Genomic DNA, 17,159 nt, shown 5'->3' on the forward strand with positions numbered 1-17,159 from the left:
ATCAAATTTGACTGTGCATGTTCCAAACAGGCAACAGTGATGTCTTAGGCAAATAGTCATTTTTAACTGAATGTATCCATTTTGTGTGGCTTCCGGGTAACACATTTATTTTTGTCAAACTTTAGTCTGCAAACACTTGGTCGCATTTATTATTAGAAACATTACCCACTGAAGAAATATGATCCTCAGTGTTATCACAGTGTCAAAGCTTAGCTGATTGAATCATGCTTTTGGCAATTCACAGTTATTGCTGGAATTGAATAGTTTACATTGATAATGGCATGGAAACAAGGTTTGGAATTCTTTGGGGGAGTACTGTGACTGTCAGAAGAGTCACTAGTCATCTATGTTCACTGGTGATTAAAACATCATCACATACACTGAACACACACAGGCGAACATCATATTATGTGACTGAAAATTTAATTCCCAATGAAGTATGCACAAAAAAAGGAAGAATAAAAAGCAAAAATTAAAAAGAAAACAGTGTTTAGGCTCCATCATAAAATGACACAGACCGAATTTCTCACTGTCCTAATCAGCGTGGAGCACATTCCTGCTATACCAAAATGTGATTCATAAATTTATCCATTCATTCAAAAAATAGTTCTGCAACAACTGTTCTGTTTCAGATTCTCTTCTGGGGGGATAAGGATGTTTATCCATTTTCATTTAACAAATATTTGCTAAGTGACTATAGTGTGCCAGATATTGGTCAGACCAATGGGAAGGGGAAAAAAAGAAAAACAGAGAAAGAAAGAAAGATGTATTTCAGTCTGTGACTTTAAGGAACCTCGAGTCTGATAGGAGAGACACTGGTAAATGACCAATTATATTTCAGAATTCATTGTTGGAGGTGAGCCCAGGGGTTACTTCTGCAGCAAAGTAAACTAAGGGGTATTAAAATTATAGGAAGGACACAGAAATGACTGCAGAATCTAGATTCCATTCAGTCTTCTTGAGGATTTTATTGAATGTTTAGTATGATTCTAGCAGTACTTGAATTTTACCTGGATGAACTTAGTCCTCACTCAGCAGCATGAGGGAGCTACCAAGCCCAGAACCATTGTATCTTCTGGAGAATTTTCTCAAGGTTGTAAAGCTGGAAAAAAGTCAATCCAGCATAGGCAGGTTGGCTTTAATGGGGAGATGATAGCCAATCCTTTAAAATGAAGAAGGACACTCCAGCAAGGCCACATACCATGTATATTTTCCAGGAATCCTGAGAGCATGGGGTGGGAGTCCTATAAGTAGATGCACAGGTTAAGTCTCAGGATCAAGGGCAGGGGAAAAGATGAGAATAGAGAGAGAAACTGAGGAACATCAAGGAGGAAGCATTTTTGTTTTTTCCTAAAGCAATGAAGAGTCAATATATGAGGATGGCGATAACATATGCATTTTAGAAAAATCACCCTAGTCACAATGTAGGAAGAATGAACTGGAAAATTGAAAATCTTTTGAAAGCAGGGAGACTGGATAGATGTTTTTGCCACTATTTCATTAGGAAAAACATCTTAGCACAAGGCAGTCTTCTGAGACATGTGCAAATATTAAATTCATTTAAGATAGGTACTAACTTCCTATGAAATATAAAGAAACTGAGCACCTATTGGCAAAACATTTCTAAATAACAAACTGTTAGTAAGCGAGTGGGCTGAGACTCTGGGCCCAAATGTACAATCTGGAGTCTGTACGTTATATACTGTATTACATTGGAAAGAGAAGGTAAAATTGATTTCCATTAGGTTCTCAAAGGGATTCCTTAGGAGAGAAATAAGGTCAGAATCAAGCAGAGGCAAATGGAAAGTAAGTGAGGGAGATTTAAAACTGAAATAATTATAATTCACAATAAACAATGACTTTCTAGAAGTAGGATTAAATACAACTTCCAAATTTCAAGGTTAAGTAACTGAGAAGGTGCTGATGACTTTTCAAAAATTGGGAAACAGTATGGAGAGGTGGGACTAAGCAGGAAAGAGAAGGAGTGTAGTTTTTCATCTATGGACTGAGGAGCCTTGGAGTCCAGCAGGAAGAGGAATAGGAACCTGGAGTTGAGAAGAGAAATCTGATTGGTGTGTTCTCGGAAGAAGCAAGTGATAAAATCATTGAAGCTGCAATAAAATAATGACTCCTAACCATATGGAAGGGTCATAAATCCATTGGAGAATCTGACACAATTTGTAGGACATTTCCTTCCCACTTACCTCACACCCATAATGCAAGACACAGGCACAAATTTGTGTCGTTTCAAAGAATTTAAAGTCCATTTTATAAAATGATACGAGTAAAATCAAATCAGAACAGAAATTTTGGAGTTATTTATGGGACAGAAAAAGACAGAGAGAGGGAGAGAGAGAGAGAGAAGAAAAACTGAATTGGGGGGAAACAGTAGTGAGCAGTGTGGTAGGAAATCAAGTGAAAAGTATTCTTTTCAGCGGCAAGTGAATTTTGGAACTGGGATGTGACCTTTAATAGCAAGACTCAACTGTATGACTCAAATGCATAGGATGAAGAATAAAATGAGTGAGAGGAAGTGAAAACAGAAACCATGATACTCCCAGATTCAAAAAACTTGGATGTAACAGGACAGTAACAGGTTTAGGTAGGCAGGTACACAGGGGAGAGAGACAGGAGTAAAGGAAACTTAACAATAAATATCAAGAGACATGTCCATGTTTATGTACTTATCTCCCTGCTAAGATATTCAAATTTCAGCTCATAGAATCCTCTGTGAAGTTCATTTCCAAAATTCCTTTACATCATCTGAACGACATAATGACTAATAGTAAAGATTTTTAAGTGATCTGCATTATTTGGGCTGAAGGTCTTTCCCAGAGGCTGATTGCTGTGGTATGGGACATTTGATCATTATTTTCTGTCCTCTTCAGAGGGGAAATGAAACATTTGCTTTCTTCCCAGTGCCAAGGAGTCATTTGGCTCTGTTCTCAGAATAATTCTACCATCTGAAAGGAATTTACCTCCTGTGCAGTGTCTATTGAGTTCGAGAAGTGAATTATTCAGTCAAGGAATGAGATAGGTTGAGCTTCAGGTCCCTTGAGTTAAGAATGACTTTACAAACATCAGAAACGATGGGAGGAAATTAAAACTCCTTGAATGTCACTCACATCAACATTGATAAAAATGGGAAATATCGTTTTCATTGACCAAGGAAAAGGCTTGTTTTTTTTTTTTTCAACCACTTGTAAATGCATAATTTAACATTAGGTAGAAAAAGAAAGAAAAATACAGGAAGTCATCCGCTGAACACCACAGTGAGTACATGTTCCCATTTAATGAGGGAAATGCTTTATCTTGACAGAAAATTCTATGTCAAACATTTACAATTTCCTTAAAATGAACTACACACTATCTAGCACTTCCTTTCATAAAACCCAATGTTAGCTTAAGTGAAAAGGGACTGTTTATTTTTGGAAATAGTATATTTCTCCTTTTTGATGGAGCATGTTATCTGCCTTTTGAAAACTCTTAATTTCTGTAAAAAAAAATTGTGTGAAGAGTAGATATCTCAACTAATGATAACAAAATAAAAAATAATACAGTCCTTGACCTCTCCCATGAACTATTTCTAAACCACATCTTTTAGAGACGATTTGGAAATTTGTGGTTAATTCTCATTTAGAATTGGAGTTTCAACTTCAGAAACCAGTTGAACCATCTGCAGATGGATATCTCCTGGTTCCAGCTGAGCCTGGAAGTTACCAAAAAGACCACAAAAGAGAGTGCTTCTTTGATTACCAAGAGCAAACTCCATTCTTTTTCTTGTGATTTCATAGCCTGGCTAGCTAAAGAAAAGAAACACAAATAGTTTGAATAAAAATTTAGCTAAGTCATTTCCTGGATTCATCCACACTCAAGTCAAATTCTGTAGATATTTTCTAAATCTAAGGACAAAAGGGAACAGCTGGCATTGGTTACAGATAAGTTACAGTATTTACATGGAACCAAATGACACCCATGATTATTCTCAGAGACAATAAGAAAAAAAAAGTTTATTTAATGTATGTATCTCATGAACTATGGAGTGAAATTTTTTATATTTTAAGGGGAAAAATAAGTAAAATCTGAGAAATGCTACAACTGTATATCTGGTTTCAAATGTATATAAATAATATTTATTTTTAGTATAGTATTTTACTGAAAGTCAGTTTAAAGAACATTTGTAACTAGTGGTAGAAGGGACTGGGGATGCAGCTCAGTGCAGAGTACTTGTGTAACATGAACTAGGCCCAGGGTTCCCTCCTCAGCACTGCAAAAATAAATAAATGAAACTAATAATGCAGGACATTTTCAGCTTTCTATGCAAAATCATAATTTATTTATAACTCAAGAACACCAACATTTTAACTAATTTTGAATCTCATTCTATGACTGGCTAGGATTTTGACAACCCAAGTGGGACCATCCCAGAGATACAGTCATATCAATACAGTACCTCTCAAGGAAGATGCTCCCCTTTAATAGGTTTACAAAAAACTCAGGTTACTAAATGTAATATCGGTTCAATCAAACCCTTATTTGTGTATGTATCACATCTATGCATAAAGTCACAATAATTTTTAGGTGTGAACATTCTGGTTTCATGATCAGGATGAGTTCTTTTAGGACAATGAGTTTGAACTTTGGGTTTAGTTTTATGTAGAGATTGAGTTGCAGAGGGAGGATCGGCCAGTTGTTTAGTGCTCTTGTTCACACAGACACACACATATATACACATAAAGCTAGTCTCAATTGTAACTCACTCTCCAGACTATCTCCCTGGAGCTAGGACTTTGACTATGAAGGTTTCCTCACCATGTCTTGGAGCAGCCATGATGGATGCCTTCAGAGTACAGGAGGTGGCATTTTGGAAGGAACAGGATTCAGACTATCTGAGTTCTAGTCCTAGCTCTACTACCCAGTGGCTTAACATACCTATACCAGATGCCTTAGGGTTTGTCTCATGTCCTAGACAAAACACCACACTTCATGATCCCTATCAATTTTTCCATACCTTCTCTTGGTTTTGTGCCCTACTATTGCCTCAGGAAGCCCCATGATCACTGTAGAATTCCAAGTAGATACCCAACTGGTAGTCAAATACTATTCTTCAAGTATATTACACCACAAGTATAAGAATCAAAGTGACATATTTGTGGTAACAGTAAACCCTCCTTTACTTAAAACTTCCAATGAAAACTTCTGTGTGTGTCAGTTTTCAAAAGCATCTGGCAGCTACTTTCTATGCCTACAACATTGACCAAGGACTTTCATTACATTTTTCATAGCTTATTTGTCCCCTCATAATAAGGCACAAAAATATACCCTTTAAACTCTTCCACATGCAGGGGAAGTCTTTTGTGCAAAATCAATACATTTTAGTCAGGCTGAAAACATTACATGGAAAATTAACACACATGAGACACCTGAAATATTTTTGTTCATGAAGTGACTTTCTGAATCAGTGCAAGGGTCATGCAGTATTCACAACTTCCCAACAGGGTGCCCAAAGAGAAAACATAGAAATAAATTGTTTTAGACAGTTTTTTTTTTCTGCTCTGACTTAAAAGACCCAACCAGCACAACTGTAAAGGAGGAAAAGTTATTCAAGGGCTCACAGTTTCAGAGGTCTTAGTCCATAGAAGAACAACTCCATTCCTCAGGGCTTGAGATGAGGATGAACATCATGGTGGGAGAGTGTGGCAGAAGGAATCAGCTCATATCATGATCAGAAAGCAGAGAGAGAGTTCACTGGCCAGATACAAATATATACCCAAAGCCACACCCCAATTCCCACCTCCTTCAGCTACAACCTACCACTTCAGTTACCACTCAGTTAATCCCTATTAGGGGATTAAATCACTGATTGGGTTTTACAACCTAACCATTTCTCCTCTGAACCTTCTTGCATTGTCTCACACACGAGCTTTTGGGGGGACACCTCACATCCAACCTTAACATGAGTATCGTGAAAAATGAATGATTGCTTGATTAAACAAGGTTTATGTGTAATTCCATTTATATATTTTTTTTTGTTTTTTCTTGGTTGTTTTAAGCAGTCATAGATATTGAATATGCATTAAATTATACACAAGTCATTTCACATCAGAGGAGTCTTAGAAAGCTTCTTTAGATATACTCATCAAGCTCTAGTAGAAACATGTAGAATTACATGACATTTTACTCTTCTGCAAAAAAAAAAAGTACCACAAAATTAGAGATCTCGCAATAGCATAGAATGTTTTGCATGTCCACTTAGATTTAACAGTTTATGTATCTTATAAATGTATCTCAATATTATTAAATTTCATATAACTACAATTCATTATATTTCATGGATAATGCATTCCACATGTAATAGAGATATATTCCTGTACTAGCAAAATTTTAGGAAAACTCAATCATATTGTGATGATTAATATTTTCATTGTTTTTTCCTCACCTTTTCAGAAGAGAAAATTAAATACAATTAAGACTTTGTGTAATAATTCAATTTATTATCATGTCTCTGAATTAGTTCCTATCATAACACCCTGGTATCTTTGGGGAAAGAGTATAATTTGTCTATCTTATACAATGCCTAAAGTATTGTTTCTTAGCTTGACCTACTTTTTAAAGTTCTCTCTCTCTCTCTCTCTCTCTCTCTCTCTCTCTCACACACACACACACACACACACACACACACACACACACACACAAGCTTTCCATTATCAATTTCTTATTGACTTCATGCCTGACACTACAAGATGAACATAATCACACACATAGTTACACAAACATACACACACATGCCCACTTTCACCTCCTGATCACCCTTCTTCTAAATTTACAGCTTCTAACAACAGTCCGTAGGGTCAGAAACCAAGTAGCAGTGCTTATGGGAAACATGCCTTAAATTAATGGGAATTAGTCCTAAGTTAGTGTGACTTTTAGGCATGGACATTAGGAAATCCAATGTGAATTAATATGAGCAGTCAGAGTGCTCAGGAACCTTTTCATTCATTCTTTTCTTTTCCTTTCTCTTTCTATTTTTCTTCCTTCCTTCCTTCCTACCTTCCTTTTCTCTCTCTCTCTCTCTCTCTCTCTCTCTCTCTCTCTCTCTCTCTCTGACGGAGATTGAGCTAAGGCCCTTGAACATGCTGGACACATCTCCACCCCTGAGCTGCACCCCCAGACCCAGGGACCTTTCCCTTCCTGGTCCTCTGATAGCCAGCCTTTGAAGTTGTAGGCAGGCATGGACTCACATCTCTTCTGGGGGTCCCCATCTCCTAGATGATTCCTCTGCCTGTGGCTCTTTTATCTTCATGCCAACATTTTTCCTCTTGTCATTTCTGCCTCCTGTCACTTTCCTATATATCCTGCTTCCACAAGAACCATCGGAACCCATTCAGAATTAAGGCCTGTGGCTGAACCACCCAGGACTCTGGGTGTGACTTTGTCACTCGAGAAAAGTATTGTTGAGGAATCCGTGACAGAAGACTCTCTGGAGTTCTGTTTGGGTTTGGCTTTACTCCAGAGGCTGATTTAAAAGTCATTAAGATTCTCATCTTTATAATCGGAATGTTCTTACTTGTAAGTTGTGGTGAAGTTAGATAGCATCTCTGGGCTTTAGTTTCCTTTTATATAAAATATAAATAAATAATTCACTTCATAAGATATTTATGAGGGTTAATGAAGCATGTACAACATATTTGGCATACAAAATTCAGAGTTTAGCACATAGTAAATATTCAGTGAATATTAGTTTATTTTATTATGATCATGATTATTATATTTGACCAAGAAGATGATAGATTTTATAAATTATCTATAAAATATAAACTTACAAAGAATTTAAATAGGAGTAAGATATAGCTCAGTTTCCAAAACATTATAATTAAAATAATAATGCAGGAAGTAAATTGTGTTCAAGTGTTCCCTTATGCCAGAGTTGGAAGGACTATGGGGGAAAGAGAGTGCAGTATTTAAAAAGGAGAAGCTTTTAGCTACAAACCAAAGACTTCAAATTAGTTAAGAGTATTTAAGAATAATAATTCATATGCTTGTCATATTGTAGCATAGCTATTTATATGTAAAACCATATGCAGTTGCCTTCTTTGTAAGCTAAGAATATCATGCTAAGGTATCGAGACTCAGATATCTAGGTTTGCACTCATGTGTTTTATGTGAGAAAAGATGTCCAATATGTAATTTTTAGTTTTTAAGCTTTTATGAATATATAAGCTCAATATATTTCTCTCTATATAATTATACATAAGTATATATTTATAAATATATTTATACATAATCATATCATACACATATAATTTATATCTTATATATTTAAATATATAATCTAAATATATTTGTGTATATATATTTTTTAAAGTCACTGCTAAGTCTCCCTCATATCTGCCCACTGGATATTGAATCTTGGGCTATCTGGAAATCTGTTCATTTTTCCATATCTGCGAAATGGAATGTATTACCTTCTTTCAGTTTTAAAAGTCCTTTCAAATTAGGATTCTAGGGAATGTCTCCAAACTGGCCTATAAAATGCCCACACACCTGGCTAAAGTATATAGAATCTTTTCAATCAAATATTTGCTTGTTTGCACCTTGTCAGATTTATGGTTTGTACTCAGCCATATGCTCAGTGAACTTCAGTGACCTGTTGAAATCACAGATTTAGGGTCAATTTCTAATGCTATGATCCTGCCTAATGATGGCAGCTCAAAAAATTTCCCAGGGATTACCCTTGAATAAACAACTTGATCCACATGTATTCTAACGTTTGCTAAATACTGGGAAGATATGAATCATTAGCCACATTTAGAGTTTAAAAAGAATGTTTGAATAATTGATTTCTCACAGCAACTTGTTGGGAAATGGTTAGGAAGAAAGGCTTTGGTGTTTTACATTGTCTCTGGTAGCAAGGCTAATTGCTATTTATGTTCTCTGCTAAGGTTTACTGAGACTCAGAATTACCAATTCCACATTCCAGGAAGTTTTCTCTGGAGGGTTCATCTGAATTGAAGTGACCCTCTGCCTCAGCTTTTATGGTCCTTCCCTGAAGTCAGTCTGGTGGAAGATGTACCATCTGGATTGAAACTGGTGAAATGCAGGGAAGAGCAAGATATAAAGAACAGCTGCTGGCATTGGAGTGTCAGGTTGCTCATTGACTAGATGTTGGCTGGTGAAAGACAGTCATGCACCTGCTTATGTCCCTATTCTTTCCCTTTGAATGACAAAGATGGGATGTACAGATAAGGCTAAATTAAAAGAATGAATGATGATTCTTCTGAAGACTTCTAGATTTATTTTCTGATATTGGTGTGAGGGAAGGCTTTGAACTGACATACCAGACTCTTAGAATTTAGCTCAGAGAAGCTTTCTACAATTTGTATTTTTTATCTCTTCCAAGCAGCCTTCTCTGAGTCCGCTTGGCAGATGGAGTATGTTCTTCTTGCATGTGCCTAGGGCACTTGACACATACTTCTAAGACAGTTATTGTCATCATCCCATTTTTCTTTTGGTACTGCCTTTAAACTGGTAACATCATAGTCCTAGAAGATTTTGCCAGTTGTCTTGTGACCAGGTAGAGAGCTAACAGATGTGAGTCAGGGCAAAGATACAGAAACCAAATCCTCATCACATTGTTTGAAACCTGATCATGCCTCACCTAGAGTTCTACCCTGGATTGTTCAATGACATGATTCAATACATTTTCTTTTTGCTTAAACTGGCTTGAGTTGAGTCTGCCCCTGCCATGGATACTTCTGTCATGAAATATCTACTCACATAATCTTACTCTCATCCAGCTGTGATCACATTAAGGGTAGGTTTGTATTTTCTTATGTCTCTATCTCTGTTGCCTAGGAAGTCCTATTTATAGCAGATGGTCGATCAATATTTGAGGAATTAATTAATTGAGAGGAACATGAGGCAGAAGACCAATAAAAATGTCACAGTCTAATTATCTTATATTTACACTTACATTAATTTTTAACTGATGACACCCAGGAGAGGAAGCAGGGTCAGTGAGAGAAAGAGACAACACAGGGTTTGGAAGGAAAGATTAGGTGACAAAATGAATGAAAGCCATGGTGGTAGTAGGGACTGCCTGACAGATGGTAGAAATAGGGATCATGAGTTCGAGAGAGGCAAATGCAGAGTTCAAAATGATTATGTATCTTAGAATTCTCTCTGGAAGTTTGAAGCCATGTTAGATAGTTTGCAAAATGAATTTATTTATAAGGAATAAAGATCCAAAAATGGAATCCTACTAAACATTTGCATAGTCGGTGAGGAGAAGAGAAAACCATAAAGATAAAGGAGAAAGAATAATTAGAGACATAGAGAAGGGAACGGGGAGGGACCAACACAAAAGATGTGGAATAAATACAAAGATGACTTCTACAGTATAGAGGGAGTAGAGGAGACATAGCCCCAATCCTCATGGTAAATCCTAAACCTCATATAAAAAGTGACAGGAGGCTGTAGTGGGATTTCATCTTTTAAAAAGTGGAAAATTTTAAAGGCACTTGTAGGAAATATGATAGAAATCTACTAGAAATGACCTAGTGCTTGCAATCTAGAATGGGGGTAAGAAAGTGAATGAAATCTCACCTGTCTGCAGGCCAGGATTTGCCCATGCAAGGATGAATGGGTGGAAGGACAGTCGATAGGGACTGAAGTGAAAGCCACCTGTAACATTCAAAGATGTCTGAGTGAAAGCTAGTGGCTAGGAAGAAAGAAAGGGGAGGCTAAGAAAGGGTTGATAGAATGGCCAGGATCTAGTAGAGGAAAGACATATTCATTAGGGATTAAAGAATAGGAGAGGAAAAGATGAGTTTGTGGTCAAAGGAGTAACTTTAGGTGTAAAGACCAATTTTTAAATTCATTCTATTTTATTAAAAGTTTCAGCCACTTTGAGAGTTAGATGAAGACTTCTGTCAGGTCTCTGGATCACTGCCCCAGCTCTATCTAGTTGATACTTAGTATACTCTTCCATCAGGGATTCTGTCCCTCTCTTATCATCTATCACACATTACTCTGGCTATTTTTTCTATCTAATTGAATCTCAAGACCTTCTAAAATCTTTTAAAATTAGTGCTGATCCTGGCAAAGTTCAGTAAATTCATCTTTGTGACTGTGTTTTAAAATGTTTTACAATATCTACATGATTTTGAGCTTCAGAGTGCTCCAGTAGTCAATGATATAGGCCTCAAAAAAGTTACAGCCAACAGGCTGGTATATGCATCATACATCATTTTATCTTAAATGTTTAAAAATCTTAATTATTAAGGTGAGGTTTATCTGGTTAAATTGCCTGCTTCTTTTAGGCTGGAACAACAATGGTATAATCTGAATATTTAGTGAATGATGTAAGTTAATTAATCATGTTTGATGAGGACAGGCCAGGTAGGTACGATTTTACATACAACCAGTCTTGCCCTGGGTTCAGTAGATACAAAGTCTGAACTTGAGGGTGGAAGGCAGCAGCTCCCAGTACTCCATAGACTGCTCCTGTTTCAAGGTTGCCATGAACAGTGTTATTATCATTATCATGTCAACAATGAAAATCACCATTTTAAATGTTTCACTCACTCTGTTTGTAGTTCACATAACTATCCCACTTTATAGATTAAAATAAATCAATAAATACAAACCCCGGAGGTCAACCTACCCTTATATAGGGAATCTTCTTTAAATCATAGTATATTCTAAAAGTAGCAAAGGTAAGCTGTGGTGAAGCTTTTAAGGTGATTTTTAAATGATTCAGGGTTATAACTGTAGCCTGAATCAAACTTTCAAGCATAATGGTGGCTAATTAATAAGTAATTAAAAGCAAGCAGTCTAATCATTTTGGAAAGAATGTATCTATGTCTTCTGAAAAATATGTTTCATTTTTTTTAAAAAATAACGACTTAAATTTTAATGAAATGAAATCTTTGTGTCATATATATTACCATCGCAATAACAAAAATTCACAATATAACCATAGTACTAGTTGGACCTTTGATGTTAGAATCTTCAAACCACTTTCCCAGGTATAGATATGATTTAGAAAACATAGAGCAAGTTTCCACAAAAACAAGATACTGACCAGCTTTTCCCCTTCTTTTCTATCATTGAAAGCATATGTGAAATAGCTTCCTTCTTCCCACACAACAGCCCCTCCACTCACATCTTCCTGAAGTGGAAAAGAAAGGGAGGGGGAGGAGGCTGAGAGGAGGAAGGGAGTGTATTCTCCTGAACCACCACATATGGGAGGGCAGGAAGTGGTATATTCAACAAGCGAAGCATTTTCTCCTTAGATAAATGATTCCCCATCTCTCGCCCCCAAAAGAAAAGTGGGTTTACCAGTGGGTTCTGTTGACCACATCTTCCTGTTTTTTTTTCATACTTTCAAAGAATCATAAATTTTAGTTGGTATTTCTTTACGTCCCTATTTTAGGCATTTAATTGGGCTATTTATTTATTTCTTTTAATTTATAACATGAAAAAAGTATTTAGCTTTCAGGAAGGTTTTGTTTTTTAAAAATAATAGTCCATAAAGTTGAAGTAAGTGAACACCATTGAACTACATTGACACTTTGAAAACAATACCTTTATATAATTGATTAATAGGCCCAGTGCCATAAAGATGGCTTTCAAGCGTGTATATATACATTTTAATTGATATTTTCCTATATTCTATGCAATACTTCTTCATTGTGATATGAACCAATAACCTTTTAGTTTACTTGATTCTGTGTTTATATTGCAATTGTAATAATATATAGCTCTAATTGTTAATGCATTCAGGCAAAAACAGTACAGATATGAGCTATATAGAAAAGTATAATGTCATTAAATGCTTTAATACATTTTTACATTTTTGTTGTGGCAGAATATCTGATATGTTTCATTTTCTTGAAAAATAATTTAGTATGTTTGAAAAATTGAAACATTCACACTGAGATAGTAATTCTTTCCACAAAAATAAGACTCATTGTTACCTAGAAATTAACAAACATTATGCAAGTAAAATTTAAGTCAGGTTATTATTTTAGATTTTCTGAGTATTTAAAAATCAATTTAAAAGCATTAATTCATAGTTTAGTTTTGCCATTTTTATTATAAAAGACCATTGTAAAATAAACTAATTGAAGACAGATTCTTATTAAGCAACAGAAAATGTTAGCAGTGATACTGCAAAATATTCTTAATAATTTTTAAAGTTAGGTAAATTGAGCATGGTATCCCCACATCTGTAATCCCAGGTACTCAGGAGACTGAGGCAGGAAGATCACAAGTTTGAGGCAAGTCTGTGCAACTTAGTAAGGGTCTTAACCCTGTTTCAAAATAAATTAAAAAGAGGGTTGGGAATGTAGCTCAGTGGTACAAGCTTGTCTAGCATGCTGACTAAATTTCCTGTCTTCACTTGACTTTTAGGTGATTATTTCTCCTTTAAAACTTAATTTCAAAGTCTTATTCATTCTATCAATCATATATCATTAACCTGATAATTTAGCTTCAGGGCATTAAACAAAATACAAAGTGCTATTATATTTTCTTTCAAGGTAGTTAAATTGGATCATAAACTCTTTTCTACTTCCCAAACTAATTATTTTGAGAGTTACTTTGGGTTTTGGTTTTTGTAAAATTTATAGGAATTTATCACTATAAAGCCACAAAAGAAAGGTGCTACCTTCTTTTAATGTTTTAAACTGCCATGCTACATTTTGATGCATGAATTTTTCTTCATCTCTTCCATCTCCAAAAAATGTTTTGGCATCTTTCTGAACTTTCCCAGGACTGGGCATATAGCTCAGTGATATAACATATGCCTAACAAGTGTGAGGCTCTGGGTTTGGTCCATAGAATCACACACACACACAAAAAAAAAAATGAATAAAATTTTCCTATGAAATGTAGATAAGAATGTTTTAGAAATTTTGCAGGAAACATTGACATAAATTGCTACCAGTTAGAGGTATTTTGGAAAAGATATAAAGAAAAACCAAAATTAAGAAATCAAGTAAATTTTAAATTTTGTAAATCACCTGTAAAAATCTGATATTGTCTTTATGTTTGGTTTTCGGTAAATGCAATATTGATCTTTATGTTGAGAGAATGAAGTCATGTTTAGCTACTCTTGAAGTCCATGTGGGTGTTAATGGTACTGATATTCATATATTGCAATCTTTTTTTTTTTTGCAGTTTTGCTAAAAGGAGGAAAAAGAGAGGAAGAAAAACCATTTAGAGACTGTGCAGATGTATATCAAGCTGGTTTTAATAAAAGTGGAATCTACACTATTTATATTAATAATATGCCAGAACCCAAAAAGGTAAAACCAGAAGTGTTTGTTTATGGGATGTAAAGCAGATCCTAGTTGAATTGCTGGAAGATAATCAGATTGATTTGTGAGCTTGTTAAATGGAAAAACAAAAAGTGTGTGTGTGTGAGCTCATTTCTCCCAGAGATAACTTTGTTTCCCAGGCCCATGGGGGACAAAACCCTATTGTACAGATGTACTCTAAAACTTGTATTGTTTATTCCTTTTTCACATTAGCATCCCTTTATTCATTGCTATTCATGGGATGTCTCATTGCTCAGAAATGTTTGTCTTGCACAGATCAAATTTTGAAGTCACACCTACCTTGAGTGCATGAGGAATAGCAGCCATATTCCAAAGCCCCGAGAACTTAAGGATTCCCATCCTCCATGAGGGGTGTGGGGGAGCAGGGTATATAGCAGGGTGCAAGCTATTTACAGATTACTGCTCCTTTTAAAGTGGGAGAATCGTACCCCATCTCAACTCATAATTTTGAAAGGCTTTGCTTTTCATATTTACATAAAAGAACAGGTTGGAGAACAGATTTCTCCTTATGTTAAACAAGCCCCAAAGTAAACATTAAAGTAAGCAAGCACTATCTTCCTGCTGTCACCTCTCTTTTCTGTACCACCCCTGTTATTTTTTTATTAAAATATCCATACCTTCATTCAGTACTATTAAGTGGATGCTATTTATTTGTCAGTCACTATCCAAAGATATCAGTTTGGAATAAACAGTTTCCAGCGTAGTAATGATAAGAGATATTTACACAGATAGCTATAAAAAACTGTGGGAGAGTTGTGATGCAGATGTTTTTTCTGAAGCAGGGAATATGGGGAGCATCGTGGTGAGGCAGCCAAATAAAGTGGGATTAAAGGTGAGAGCAGAGCTCTCAATGTGTAAAAGCTTTAGCTAGACACCCAAGGTCCAAAGCAGATTGCCTGCTCTTGTAGCACAAACTTTCCTCCCCTCTAATTTACCTGTCACAGGTCTTCTTTCTTCTGGGTACTGTGCAAATGTTTCTGGAAGGCCTTCCTTGATTCCCCAAGCAGACTTGCAGGACTTTCTCACTACAAGTTCTATGAGGCAGGGACTGTGTCTTTTTATTTTTGATTTTCTGGAAACTGCTTATAGTAAGTCCTCAATAAGTATGTGCCAGGATGAATGAATGAATGAATGAATGCTGATGATAATGTCAACACTTTTCTGTAGTATACAGTAAGCAAATCTAATTTTGTCTTTCTGATAGTTGGTTTCCTTTGATAAGCAAGATACGTGAATCTTTGAGACTAGTTTGCCAGATGTCATGTCATTGCTGAGACAGAGTCTGATTGATAATTCAGGTCAAACTCTGTTTCTCTTTTTACCGCTATTATCTCTCTCCAGATTCCCAAAGTTCTAGTACATTAGGTTGGCTCAAAAAATTTTTCCGATTTTCTGGGACAACATTTTCTTTCCAAAAGTGACCTTTGAGGGTTTTTCTACAAGTGGGAAAAGGATGGGTGTGAATACGTACAGGAGGCAGGAAAGGTGGCAGACACAGTTCCATATATTGCCCCCTCAGTTACCTACCGGACAAGTTTTGTTTCACCTGTTCTGTGCAAGATTTCATTTCTCTCAAATGCTCAGTGTTTAAAAAAAAAACTGTGAACATAAAATGGTAAGTCTGAGAGTGAGGAGACTAGAATAAGAAGGAAAGTTTGGGTATACTAAGGTCATACCTATGCTTGAAATCACAAACACACAAACACACACACACACACACACATACACACACACAGCATACACATAACATATAGGAAAGTGTTTAAGAAACTGTCTTGGAGTAGGAGAGGGAAGCAAAAATGAATATACTCTGATTTATCTACAGTACTGCCTTAAATCTCGAAGAACACCTAATTTATTATCAGTCATACTGGAGCTTATAGCTTGAAATAAAAACAAAAATGGCATTAACTAAAAATATTAAGTGTCTCTCCTCTTAGATTCCTGAAGATCCTGTGGTATGTATAAAAACAGAAACAGAATTTTCAGGTTTTTCAGATTGAGAACTTTCAGACTTCTAGAATTTTTCACTACATCACCAATAATACCAGGTGGCTCTTGCAGATGGAGAGAAGCAATTTAATTCATAAAATTCAGTTCATATGTAAGCATAGCTCAACTCTAGTTCAAAATATTTTGAGATGCAAACAATTCACAGACTATATGCAGAACCACTGTTCTTGTTAGGATAGGAAAATATTCTTTTCTAACCCACAATCTAGGAGAATTTCCATATTTATAAAAGATAAGGCTTACGATCCACTTTACTGGTTCAGTGGCTGGCTTCTAGGTTGTTTACACTGAGACAGCATGATTTAAACTTATGCTTCCCCCAAATAGTGTATTTTACATAAAATGGAGCTTCAGAATTGTTCTTGGATAAATAAAGTATTTGAGAAATCTATTTATTTACACGGGGGAACAAACCCAGTGCTCCTTGCATAGTAGAGATGTTTTCTACCACCCAGCCCCTAAATTTGGAAAAAAAAAAAAAAAGGTAAAACATTAAATCCACAATGTCAAGGAACTTTTGGATGAAATTTCTGAGTTGTGAGCTTATGAAAAAATCATAACTTGAGCAAGTTCACAGGAATATCAGAGTATATCCGTGAGAGGCAAATTTTAGCACTGTAGAAACTGCTCTAAAAATGGCTTCTCAAAGGAAAGAAGTTCTTACATGACTTGGTCAGGACTATCAGTAGGTTTAGTTATGATTGGGTTTGTTTTTATTGGAAATAAAACAAATGGTAGCGGAGTGTGACAAGAACAGGGGTGACTGAGCTGGGGGGAGAGAGACTCCGAACTTAGGTGTTT

The 17,159-nt window shown here is 35.8% G+C and overlaps 1 protein-coding gene across 2 annotated transcripts in view; it reads left to right on the top strand.

Moving 5' to 3' along the window:
* Window positions 1-17,159, top strand: part of Angpt1 (angiopoietin 1) — a 223,343-nt gene that overhangs the window by 154,484 nt on the left and 51,700 nt on the right. For both annotated transcript variants that reach the window (XM_077800584.1, XM_026384553.2), the window contains exon 5: window positions 14,185-14,312. In XM_077800584.1, the coding sequence (XP_077656710.1) occupies window positions 14,185-14,312 (128 nt within the window). The remainder of the gene's footprint in view (window positions 1-14,184; window positions 14,313-17,159) is intronic.

This window comes from Urocitellus parryii, chromosome 7, assembly GCF_045843805.1.
Source record: "Urocitellus parryii isolate mUroPar1 chromosome 7, mUroPar1.hap1, whole genome shotgun sequence".
Taxonomy (NCBI): domain Eukaryota; kingdom Metazoa; phylum Chordata; class Mammalia; order Rodentia; family Sciuridae; genus Urocitellus; species Urocitellus parryii.